The sequence below is a fragment of the Podarcis vaucheri genome (assembly GCF_965113315.1).
Source record: "Podarcis vaucheri genome assembly, chromosome: 8".
Lineage (NCBI taxonomy): Eukaryota > Metazoa > Chordata > Lepidosauria > Squamata > Lacertidae > Podarcis > Podarcis vaucheri.
Window position 1 is genome coordinate 52204154 of NC_138766.1, and position 12295 is coordinate 52216448.

General features: G+C 41.2%; 1 protein-coding gene across 3 annotated transcripts in view; it reads right to left on the reverse strand.

The window, feature by feature from the left end:
• Positions 1 to 12295, reverse strand: part of GAREM1 (GRB2 associated regulator of MAPK1 subtype 1) — a 75278-nt gene that overhangs the window by 14363 nt on the left and 48620 nt on the right. For 2 of the 3 annotated variants that reach the window (XM_082234799.1, XM_082234800.1), the window contains one exon: positions 7573 to 7703. The exons of the other annotated variant lie outside the window; for it this stretch is intronic. In XM_082234799.1, coding sequence (XP_082090925.1) covers positions 7573 to 7703 — 131 coding nt within the window. The remainder of the gene's footprint in view (positions 1 to 7572; positions 7704 to 12295) is intronic. 3 annotated transcript variants of the gene reach the window in all.

A 12295-nucleotide genomic window follows, 5' to 3' on the forward strand; every position in this document is an offset into this window, starting at 1 on the left:
GGAAACCAAACATTTGAACTGAGTAAGACCACCCCCCGCAAAGCCTTGCAAATTAGGACTGAGTCACACTGACTTTGCTGAATTTTTCATCCCACTCCCATAACTAGGGAATGGCAGTGTGGTAGCTGCCAGCTGCATTCTCTCTTTTCTGGCTTAAGGCAGCCTCTATAGTTCTGCCGTGGATCTGTGCTTCAAGGACATAATGGAGTACTACAATGGTTGAATACTCGTGTGTGTGTGTGTGTGTGTGTGTGTAGGAGGTTAAAACAAGTGCTATCAGTGAAGATGACAGAGAGTTGGGCTACAAATGCTAGTGTTTCCTAAGCCCAGGAAACAATCAAATTCTATTGTTGTCGGAAAGGTGACAGGTAGAGCTTACTACTTGGACTGATCATGGCCTGGAGGAATTGCAGCTTATCCCAAGGCAAGTAGCCAAGTGGTAAGCTACACGGCTGAACCAAGAGTCACAGAGAATCAGGAGTGAGCAATACTGAATGCACAAGTTAGGTTGCAGAGCCTGCCTCCCCCTGACGAAACTTTGCAATTTCATAGGAAGATTGCCACTTTTCTGGTCTACACTCTTTAAGAGTGTAAGAGGCAAGCTTCTTCAGCTGGATGCGGGGAAGGCTCAGCCGTGGGTGTATATTTGTACTGGGTGGTGTAGTGGTTAAAGCACTGGACTGTGACCTGGGAGGCCAGGGTTCAAATCCTCATGCAGCCATGAAGATCACAGGGCAACCTTGAGCCAGTCACTGTCTCTCAGTCTATCCTACTCCACAGAGTTGTTGTGAAGACAGAATGGGGAGTGGAAGAACCATGTTTTTGTATGCCACCTTGACTCCTTGGAGGAAGGATGGGTTATAAATATAATAATAAATAGGGAATTTTTTTCAAAAAATGTTTTAAATTTAATTTGTTTTTCTCAATTGCTTTTTAAACCTGTTCTTATTGTATGATTGGAAATCACCCTGAGACGTATATGGAAGGAGATTCATAAATTTAAAAAGAAGAAATAAATATAAGCTAACAAATAAGAAATGGAATGGAGCTAGTAATGGCATGGCATGTGAGAAAGCATCACATTTCCACACATAAACAGAGTACCGCCTAAAATCGTCGGCTCTTTTACACCATATACATTTTTGTTACTGAGTTAAGTGTAGACTGAGATCCCAATCTGATGATCAGCCTAAGAACCACTCCTTCCAGTCACACTGGAAATTGCACAAATGGAATGCAGAAGGAATAGAACAAACCCATCAGACGTGTTCGGGCATCCACTATATTCATGTAATTCAAAATAATAATATTAATTGTATCCACACAAACTAAACAAATGGGCTACAGACTTTTAGCTCTTGATACATTCTCCAGTACTTTGTCAACCCTTTCCTATTTACTGAGGCCATTGTTCCTTAGTGAGCAAAAATACTGAGTTTGCAATACCTCCCACAAACACATTGCCAGAGTTAAGAAATCACAAATAACTTAGACTTTTCCCAATAGGAAAATACATCCCCCCCCCCCACAAAAGGTTGCCAGATTTGGTCATGGAAGATCCAGGTTCAAATCTCTGCTGAGCCATAACATTCATCTGCATAGCTTTAGGCAAGTTACTGTCAAGCTTAACATATTACACAGGAATGTGAAAAAGAAAAGTAAGAATATATTATAAACTCACCTTGAATTCATGAGATAGGACAAAAATGATGGCCTTTTCCCCAACCCGTTTCAGTACTCCCTCCAATGGTTTTGAATGTATGTATGTGTGATTCTACCCCACCCCTGTAATTAACAACTCGCCTGGTAGCTTTAGGAGACCTGGAATTTTATGCTAGAGCAGTGGTGTCCAGAGGGCCAGATTTGATGAAGTGAAGGGCCGTGAGGGAGGGCCGACCAAAGTTGTTAAGCTTTTTTTAGGATTTTACCCCAGGGGCCGGATTAGGCCCCTGAAATGGACTTTGGACATGCCTGTGCTAGAGAGTGCATGGGAAACAAATGAGCTGCCATCCTATTGATTCTGGTCTAGGCAGAGGGAGGCCTTGGCCCACCCAGCTCCCTCCAGTGCAATGGATCAGAGAGCTGGGTTGCACGCTTTTCCAACACAGATAATAACACAGCATAATATATTCCTTTTCTTCCAAAAGCCTGCTCATATTCAGAGTGGCATTCAGTTTCTGCTTCTTAGTATTTCTAGTTGTTAACTGCATGCTACCACATAAGTAATGAGCATAGCAATCCTAACTCGCGTTTATACTCTGTTTGGGGATAAGGTGAAATATCCTGGAGATCTGTTTGAACAGAGACTGCCACATCCAAAGATTCCCTATGGGAATCTTACCTCCACTGACTAAAATAGAAGGGAATGAACTGTGCCAGACCCATAGTTAAATGAACCTTTACTGCAACCATGCTACGGAAACAAAGGGGCTTTGTATCATGCCTACACCTACCCACGGCACTATCCGCTCTCCTCCTCTCTCCTGGTCAAACATTGCTGATGGAGCACCAATGCTGGTAGAACATCGATGCCAGCAGAGGTTTCCACTGGTGCAAGTGTTGTTCTGTAGTGTATGCCTACCCTCAAAAACATGCAAAGCCCCTGCTAAGTGTGAATAACAACTTGACAAAACTGGAGGAGATGCATCTTATGCATGTGCTTAAAGCTGAATACTTTGGTATGAACAGCATGCCTGGCTAGTATTGCACTTTCAGAGTTTCCCAAGAGGAAGTAATTCAAACGCTGTGTTCAAATCTACACATCCTTAATAGAGCTAATCCAGGAAACAATCAGGATTTCCCTGTACGTTATACTCATTCACAATTCAGGTCAATGCCATGGCAGTATTATGAAACATTAATATTAAACAATGGTAGATTTCATGCCGTGATTAACTATTCTCTCTCTCTCTCTCTCTCTCTCTCTCTCTCTCTCTCACACACACACACACACACACACACACACACACTCACTCAAACTCACACACTTCTAGAGCTGCTTCACATAAGACTTTTTTGCTCCATGAACATCAGTGCTGCAAGGAGAAGGGGCATTTTGGACACATTAGTCTTTTAAATTAAACATAGACATGGTAGAACAGGCACGTGGAGTGTCCCCCCCCCTTCAAAAAGCCCTCACATGTTTTGTACACATTTTCCTGCAGAAATACAATATTCATTGAAGACAGATATCCTGTGTGATGTAGACTTCCAAGATGGGATTTAGTTTCAATTTAAGTAATATCAACTGGAGATAAGAACACTCTGAACTTTGCAGAACACTCCCCTCTCCTCACATTTTTGCATTACACACATGGTGACATCTCACATGAGAAACAAGAAGCAACAGAGAAATCAGTGGCCCCTGATTCCTCTTTTTCCATGGTCTATGTCATGTGTGAATAGGCAGCTTGCACACTTGCTCTATGGTGATATATATGAACTCAACACACATCTGAGTGCAAAGATATGCAAGTCCTTGTACTGCAAATTTGACAGGATGGGCAAGACTGTTGCTGTTCTAGTTTAACACCTGAAGACAAAGTCCCTTGCTTAGAGCAGTAATTTCATGTCAGTTTTGTTATTCTGAAGCAAAGGTGCACATAAAAAGGTGTTCATTTGAACTTTCATTTATTAATGGCAGAGACAAAAGAGATATGTAAAGCATTATAAATTAGTAATTTCTGACATAGTTCAAATACAGTTCTGCACTACCACAGATATCAGGCTCAGCCAGCTATTAAGTGACTGCAGCAATTTATCTTATGGCTACACAGCAGTGTGTATAATGAACTGAAATAAAATGCTAGGTATCAGGGAAACCTAATTTCCTAAACAGTATTTAAAACATCTAACAATAAGTACATTAACTGGGTAGAGAAAAATGACATTTGCAAAGTTTCTTCTAAACTATGCTTCATGGCATCTAACTCCTCTCCAGCTTAAGCTACAACTGCTATCCAAAGACAAACCCAGTGAAGTTGTGCTTAGAAATGCCATGGGGAACTATAGCTCAGGACTGCAACGCTAATTGTCTAGGATTTCCACCCTCTGGCATGCCAATGGCATTAATGAGCACATCACTTAGCGCAGCCACCCTCATATCCGGATCTCCTCCTTTCGTGGTGGTACACATAAGAGACTTCAGAAGAAGTGATGATGTGCATTCATTGCCACCACCTCCGCATTATATTGCAATGGTCAAAGACCTCTATTAATACCTTCCAGCGTTCTGAAAGTGTTTGCAGTGTGGTCACAACTTGAGATCAAGGTCCCAGTGTGCTTGGTCTGACTCCTCTGCTTCCTCCCTCCCACGCTGGAGTCTCGGCTGCAGAATAACTCCTTTTGTTGCCTTACTGTACAGTTTCCAGCCTCCTCTTTCCCCGTACATTTGGAAACATATTTTTAGAGCTGAATTTGGGATTAGGGCCCCTTGCTGGTCTGAAGCAAATTGTATGAGACTACATCACAGAAAAATTGGATTCAATTTTGCATCAATAAAATAATGCTTCAGTGTACTGAAAATATTTGCATTCATGGACTTGAAGCTTTACCCAGAGAACCTGAAATATCTTGCAGTTAGCTTATTGGGTAAGAATCCTCAACAACTTTTCCCTTTTACTTCAGAGAATAAATCTATTGAATTACCACCTCCAGGATCAGGAGGCTCCAGTTCATTTTCTTCTGCCACTATGCTGGAAGGAGTGTGTGTGTTTAAAACTTGCAGCCCCAAAATCTGCTTTCAAGAAAGAGATGTGGAATGGGTGAACACTCAGTAACTTAAATTAGACTTGGGTATGATTCATGTCACTGATTCCCATCTGGCCAGTTTTGCGATTCAGGCATTGCACTAGAGCAGGGATGGGGGAATAGGTACTGCTGGAGTCCAATTCACATCTGCCCCAGCTAGCATTGCCAGTGATCAGGGAGTTGAATTAACATCTGGAAGGCCAAAGGCTAGACACTTCTGCACATATAGGATGCACATATGGGCTTGACTAACTGGCAGATTTGAGTCTTGGCCTCAGATTTAACACCTAACTTAACCCTATTAACCTGATGTATTGATTGCATTTGTAACCCTCTGTTCTTCCAAGGGGTTCAGGGCTGCTATTCATGAGGTCGTCACATTTTAGTCACATGACAAAACCTATGAGATAGTATAAGCTGAGAGATAATGGCAGGTCCGAAGTCACCCAATAAACTTCACAGTTGAGATGGGATCCAAATATAGCCTTCCAGTGTGGGAAAATTAGCTCCTAACAACTCTGGTGACTATAAAGGGCATACCAAACAGGAAGATTTTATCATAAGTTCGATCATTGGCAATTTAGCTGTTTTCAGATATCACGTTACTGGCTCTTCAAATTATTTGGTTAGAATATGGTTCAAGAATAGGTGATGAGAAAAATTGATTCTTGCTTCTCACTTGCACCTTGAAAAGAAGACCTGGTTTCCTCAAACCAGTTTTCTGTGACATCCTAACTGGCAAACTGTGGTTTAATTAATCCCTCCAAACCAGGATTACAAACCATAGTTTGATGAGCAAAGAGGAAGCTGTCTTATATCAGGTCAAACTATTTGTCTCACTAGCCTAATATCATCTTGGCAGGGGCTCTCCATTTCTATCTTCAACAATGGTTGCCATGTTCAGGTGTTACATTCTAGACCCTCAAATTGTGATTTGCTGAGAGACTGTAGCTCATTCCCAGGTCCAATGCCTGTACTGCCAGTTAAAAGTCTCAGGTAGCAGGTGATAGAATATACTCTTGCCTATATTATCTTACAGGACTTTCATGAGGACAAAACAATATATTTATAATATTTGTAAAGGTGTTCACTGTGCACCTCTCATGCCTTATATATGAGGAGCTGTAAAACTCAGGCTGGAAAAGACAATTTTTCTACCTAGAAAATGCCCAAATGGCTTTGCCAATTATTATTTTTTGCTAAAAATATAATGTCCACCCGCACTTTATACCAAATCACCATGAATACTTCAGCTTCTAATATAGGGGGAAACAGACAGTGCTCTTGCAGCTTTGGGAAGTTACATACTCCTAATTAATTACTGCACTAATATGATAACGTAAGTTCAGTGTGTGAATACCAACACAGACATATTAGTGGTCATTATAATCTCCCAAAGTGCAGAGTATGCTGTTCTGTTCTGCATATAGAATCAATGTACACAGATTTGTGTGTTGTGTGTTTTACAGACATAACCCAAGAGATCCTAGCAGGAGATCTCCCAGTTGGCACCATTTAGAACTCCCATGAGACACACTTGGCTTTTTCTCTAAACTTGTGTGTGTGTGTGTGTGTGTGTGTGTGTGTAGGAATAAACCTGAAGATCAACAGGGCCAAATCCAATTCTAACATGCTTAACTTTCTGACTTAGATGTTACACCCTCTTCTCAAATTTTCCTGAATATTAATAATGTTATCTTGACTATAGATGAACTTGCTCAAATGAGAGGTCAAGCATACATAGCCACATCCAAAGTACATAGGAACATAGAACTATGCCTTGTACTTAAACAACCCGCCAATCCATGTAGCTCACTACTGTTTACTCTAGATTGGCAGCAGCAGCCCTCCAAGGTTTCACAGACTGGGAACATTTTCCAGTTCTACTTGGAGGTGCCAGGGATTGAACCTGGAACTTCCTGCATGTAAACCAGTGCTCTACCATTGAGCTACTGCCCTTACACAGTGATAGACCGCCATCTTGGACAGGCCCATGCAGTATGTGCAGCTCCCTAGAAAATAATTACTTATTTTTCTAAACTGATTGTGGCAACAGGAAATAGCTTGTGGTATTTAACCGTTAAGGTAAATCTAGAACAAACATGGAAACTGCTAGAAGTCATTCTAACATACAAGATGGGGAAGAGAAAAAGAGAGAGAGAGGAACAGTCTACAGACACTGCAGTCAGAATTTATGTGGGTAGTAGTTTCTGACATTACTCTGTTTGACAGTGATACGGCCTCCCTATTTGCAGGGCTTAAAGAAAACAACAACATTTCATTTGAATCATGTTATTTCTCGTGGCTGTTGCATAGATTTTAAATCAAGGAATCATTAGTCCTTTCTGTTTCCATGTAAATGCTGATAATCTTCACCAGTGTTGAGGGGTTTCAATAATAGTCCATACAGCCCCTATGCAGCCTAAGACATTCTGTGGAGTGAATGAAGCAGCTGCTCCTTCACCAATTAAAATCTAAGGGGTCGGAGGGGAGGGAGAGGGAAGGGGAGTGAACGACAAAAGAATCTCTGTCTAAAATTTGGAGGCAATTAAACAGATCGGAAAAGAACATTGCTTATTGAAGGTGGTTCCCTCTTTGAAAAAGTCTTCGTATATATCTCGCACTGATTCACAGAAATTTCAGGATGGGTTTGGGGGAAATGTACACAGTAAGTTGCAGTTTAAATACCATCAGACTAAGACGACTCAGTAACCCAAAATTATTTTTCCCACAGAGCACAGTTGCTCAACTGCCATGTATATATATAAAAAGGGTTTAACCATAAATCATTTCACTAGGGATAAATATTAGTTTAGGGGCTACCTTAACGTTGAATGTTATTTCCTCCATGACGTAAACTCGTTCAGGAAATGCTTTAGCCACCTCCTCCACACTGTTAAAATACTGCACTGGCTCCTTAATATCACGGTCTTGTTCCAGCAGCTTAAACTGCCCTGAAAACAGATGATAAAATAGAAGAGCAATAAGATATTTATATTGGACGGCTGTTTCTGTGGCAACTGCTAACGCATTCCCTACGCTATTTAACTTGGTCAGTTTCCTCCAATTATTAACAGTTAGGCAATGGAAGAACAGATTGCACAACTCTTTGCGAACCTGAAAAGGAAAGAGTTACCAAGCTTTGCTAAACCAGAATTAGAAGAATGTGTGTGGGCCGACGTGAAATTTAATAGAATTTACAGGCGAGCTCTCTGGAAGTGGACTGAAAGCACGAATGCATTCTCATGGTAGAATTACACACAGATTTCTGCACATTTAGAACTTTCCCCAATACGTTGCAGTACTTTATGTGTAAAAACCACAAACTCAATTTTTACAGGAAAATACACCAGAAAAAGAAAAGCACAGATGTGTAAGAACTGAAGAAATTTCACTGGCCAATTCACAGTGTTCCCAAGAGCCCCTTTTGAGAAGATGGCAAACCAAAGTATGGTTTACCAAGACTGTGCAAACATGCAGGCTCCCAGAGATGAGCTCACAGCTGTTTGCTCCTCTCTGGTCCTTTTTCCTCCCATGCTGCACTGAGAGATGCCAGATTTGGCATAGTGAGTCATCTGAATCCAGGCCTATGGTTAAAACTCACTCATTAACCACAAGCCCCAACCAACTTTTAATTTTGCTCTCTGGGAGCCTGTACAATTCCAGCAAGCTATAGTTTACTGTATCATGTGAACCAAGTTGATGTGGCAAACAATTTGCTTTCACACACTCTTAACTGCACCATATTTGGCACGTGTGTGTGTGTGTGCACGCGGACACACACACACACACACACACACACACACTACATACATACAAATATATATTGAAATTGTTGCAACTGTTCAGTGTACTGATGCCATGCTACAGAGGACAGAGTTGGGGGGTTGACAGCAAACTCCCACTTCCTCTGATTTTTATTCATTTGCTGAAAAGTCTTGCTGAGTTTGCTACTCCTACATCAGAGCCTCCTTTTTAAAATATGATGGCTTAGTTCATTCATTGACATCTTGCTTATTTCACATTCTTCTGTGCCTTTCGGGTTTTGACCCTAGTCCATGTTAAACAGGCTGTGGTGGAAGTGTAGGATGCTGTATAGTAAAAAATTCCATTTGACAGGGACAGTTATGTAAACATTTCTGCTTCTGCCTGGAACTCTGGATAGAACAAGCAAGCCTTGAAAGAAGAACTGTTTTCGAAAAGCAGGATGTTTGAATATGTACATAGAGAAACCCCATGTAAAAGACTGCTTTTGTTTCACAAGGAGGAAGCTTTTAAATTTACTGAATGGGAGGATTTAATTCCAAAAAAGAGTCTATATGGCTATATAGTTTTTGGCAATATGTATTCATAGTACATTATAATGTGAGAAGAAATTAATTCTAGTTTAACCAGCATTCAGCATTCTAAAACCCAGTAGCCATACTAAAGTGTGTGCATACATTAAAACAGATATTTTTTATTTTAAAAAAGGTTCTCCTGTGTATTCTTGAACACAGGCAGCGTTTGATTTATATTCTCTTTGTAGCATGCATACTGTATACATTTCTCCCTCATAGAACACCCACAGTAGAATGAATCTGGGAAACATTTCCCCATCAGGGTCCTTCCAACTCTACAATTCTATGATTCTATCAGCAAAACAAGTTGCAATGAATCTATTCCTTACTCCTAAAACTCAAGAGATGAGACAATTATTAACACTCATTGAATGCACTGGATAAACATTATAAAAATATAGATGAAAGAATTGTGAATGTGCACATTTCTCTACATTTGGGACCTGCAACGTGATGTTGCAGCATGTCACAATTTCTGTTTAGTGTTCAAGCCAGCCAGCCGGCCAGCCTTGCCTTCCTCCATATGCCGTTCCATTCCCCTCTCCCATCCACCTCCCTCGCTTCACCCCCAACCGTCAACTTTCCATGGTCATTGAACACATTTGGTTCCTATTGGCTTCTTCTGTTCCCCACTCTGACTAGGTCCCTCCTCCACCAGATTTTGTACTTCTGCAAATCATGGCATTTTCCTGTGCGTGGGAGGTGCCTTTTTGGCTACATAAGCACGAGCACTGACATTTGAACAGGATCTTTTTAGAAGCTATTTTAAGACACTTTAAAACTGTTTCAGATAACAGTTTACAATAAAATAGCTGGAAGAACATGGAACCATCTTTTTACATGACTTTAACCAATCCCGCAGGACAAGCCCTCTTAACAGTGGTTATAAAAGGATAGTAGAGGAACATAGAAAAAAGACAATGAGGCACCAACAGGAAAGGCAGTTTTCCTTCCTGGTGCTAGGCTCTCATTTATCACCTTGGTTGCAGAAATGTTACTTAGAAGGACTTCTTAAGTAGCCTTTAATTGCTGTCACCCCAGTAAAAATGAAAGCCTGGGCCTAATGCAATATCACCACTTTCCTAACCTACACTTTTGACCGATTAGTTGCGAGGTCACGGGGATGTGGCATACATAAGGAATCTAGATGGGAGGTCTGCAATACATAGCCTGCAGTTGGCTATTCCCTGATCTGAAACATCAGCTATCTGGTTCTCTGGTTGCCATTGGTTCAGCTGCTCCACTGTCACACAAAACTTTGCACGCCTTGGGCACCGATTGGGAAGAATGGAAAAACCTTTAATTCAGAGTTCTGAGCTTTGCTGCCAACTTAGGGCTAAATTTAAGTATTGGAGTGGATTCATCTCATGAACACAGCACAAGGACAGAATGAATTGCTTCATAGCCTTTACTTGAAAACCGGGGGCGGGGGGCACTTGCTGCTTATAATACAAATAATAGAATCTCTGATATACTTTGCAAGAAGTCATTCTCCCCACCACCACCACCACTTCACAGATATATGTATATTCAGTGCCATAGCAAGCAGGCATAGAATATCTAGTTACTTTCTGAGTAACAAGTCTCAACCTATTAAACCTCATATCTCACTCCTCCCTATGAAATCTGAACCATCATAAGGTATTGTTCTGAGTTTGAAACAAACGTAAGCAGGGACAGACTCATTAACAACAGGAAGCTGAACTTGCGGCTTCTAAGGGCTTCCAATTTATTGTGCTTGTGGTAGCAAAGACACTAACAGAGACTGGCTGAGTTGACGGGCTGTCACAAAATGTCCACGAACATCCAATCTGCTTAGGGCAGGGTTGGAGAGCCCTCCAGATGTTGCTGGGGCTGATGGGAGGATGGAGTCCAATCACATCTGGAAGGCCAAGGGTTTCCCATCCATGGCTTAGGGGATAATAAAGCTGTCTACCTTCTGTGAGGGAATGAGGTATTTTTCTGTTTGGGTGGAGTTATACTTCACACAGGCCTTTGGGACAGAGGCAGCTTTGTGAGGGAAGCTGGAGAACTAGGAAGGAGTCCAAATATTCTAAGGAAGGTCCAAGGATTGGAGGAAGCCCAGGAGCAACATGGAGAGTGCAGAGTGGCCACGCAGGTCAACCAGCAGATAAATTTCACTGTAGATATGAGCTATCCAACCAGTTTTTTGGCTGAAGGCACCTAGAGTCTTCCTCTAATAAGCATGAAGAATGCTGGACAGCCTTTGCCTTGAGGGACTGGTTTGGCCACAATTGCAAACTAATTGAGAAACAGACGAGCATTCGCTTTTTAATAATATGATGCATTATATTGGACTCCTGCCAATGAGATTTGCAAAACAGGCATCCTGACAATGAGCGTTAACATCTAAAGCCAACAAGGTATAGAAACACAAAATAGCACTTGACATCTGAAACTGCATTTCCCCCTCCCTTTAATCTTGTTTTTGTTTTAACAGTTTATTTGACCCTACTTCTTTCCATGTATAACGCTTTATCCAACTATTCCAAAACATGATGCTTTCAGTATATCATAGAAGAGAGACATAAAGAGCAGGCTGAAGGTCAACGAGTTAAAGAAGAAAGCACTGCATAGCTGTATGTAAACTGTACTCCTAAGAGATTTGGAACCCCAGAAACCTCATCTCTTGGTATGGGAAGGGAAGGGATGGGATGATAACCGTTTCTCTGAGCTAGACTTTGGTGTACTGCTCTGAGTGTTAAAATTCACCCCAGGGCAGCCCCTATAATTGTGACTAGTTTGAAAAGTACCTATATGAGTGCTATCATTTAATTATTGTGTGTGTGTGTGTTTGCATATATGTGTATATAAAATTTAAAACAGAAAATGCAAAAACAATTAAAACACAAACAAGAACTTAAAGGCAGCTGTGAATTTTAGAGGCTCTTGCCTTTGGGAGATCAGTATGACATCAGATACAAGATTATATGTGCCCTTGGAGCAGGATCTTGATGGCCAGTCAAAATTTGTGGAGCTATGGATGGAGGAAGGGAGGAAGCATTTTCAAAGATACGACATTGCTAACCTTTGGCAACTTGTCCCCATATTTCATTTCAGATGCTAAGATGTATACAGCTTGAAAAAGGCAAATTATAGTTCAACAACTGGCTCTGTGGAACTTTGGGGAAAGTTGTTGATAACACATTTCCAATGGTTAATTCAGAAATGCTTTCTCTCTGTGA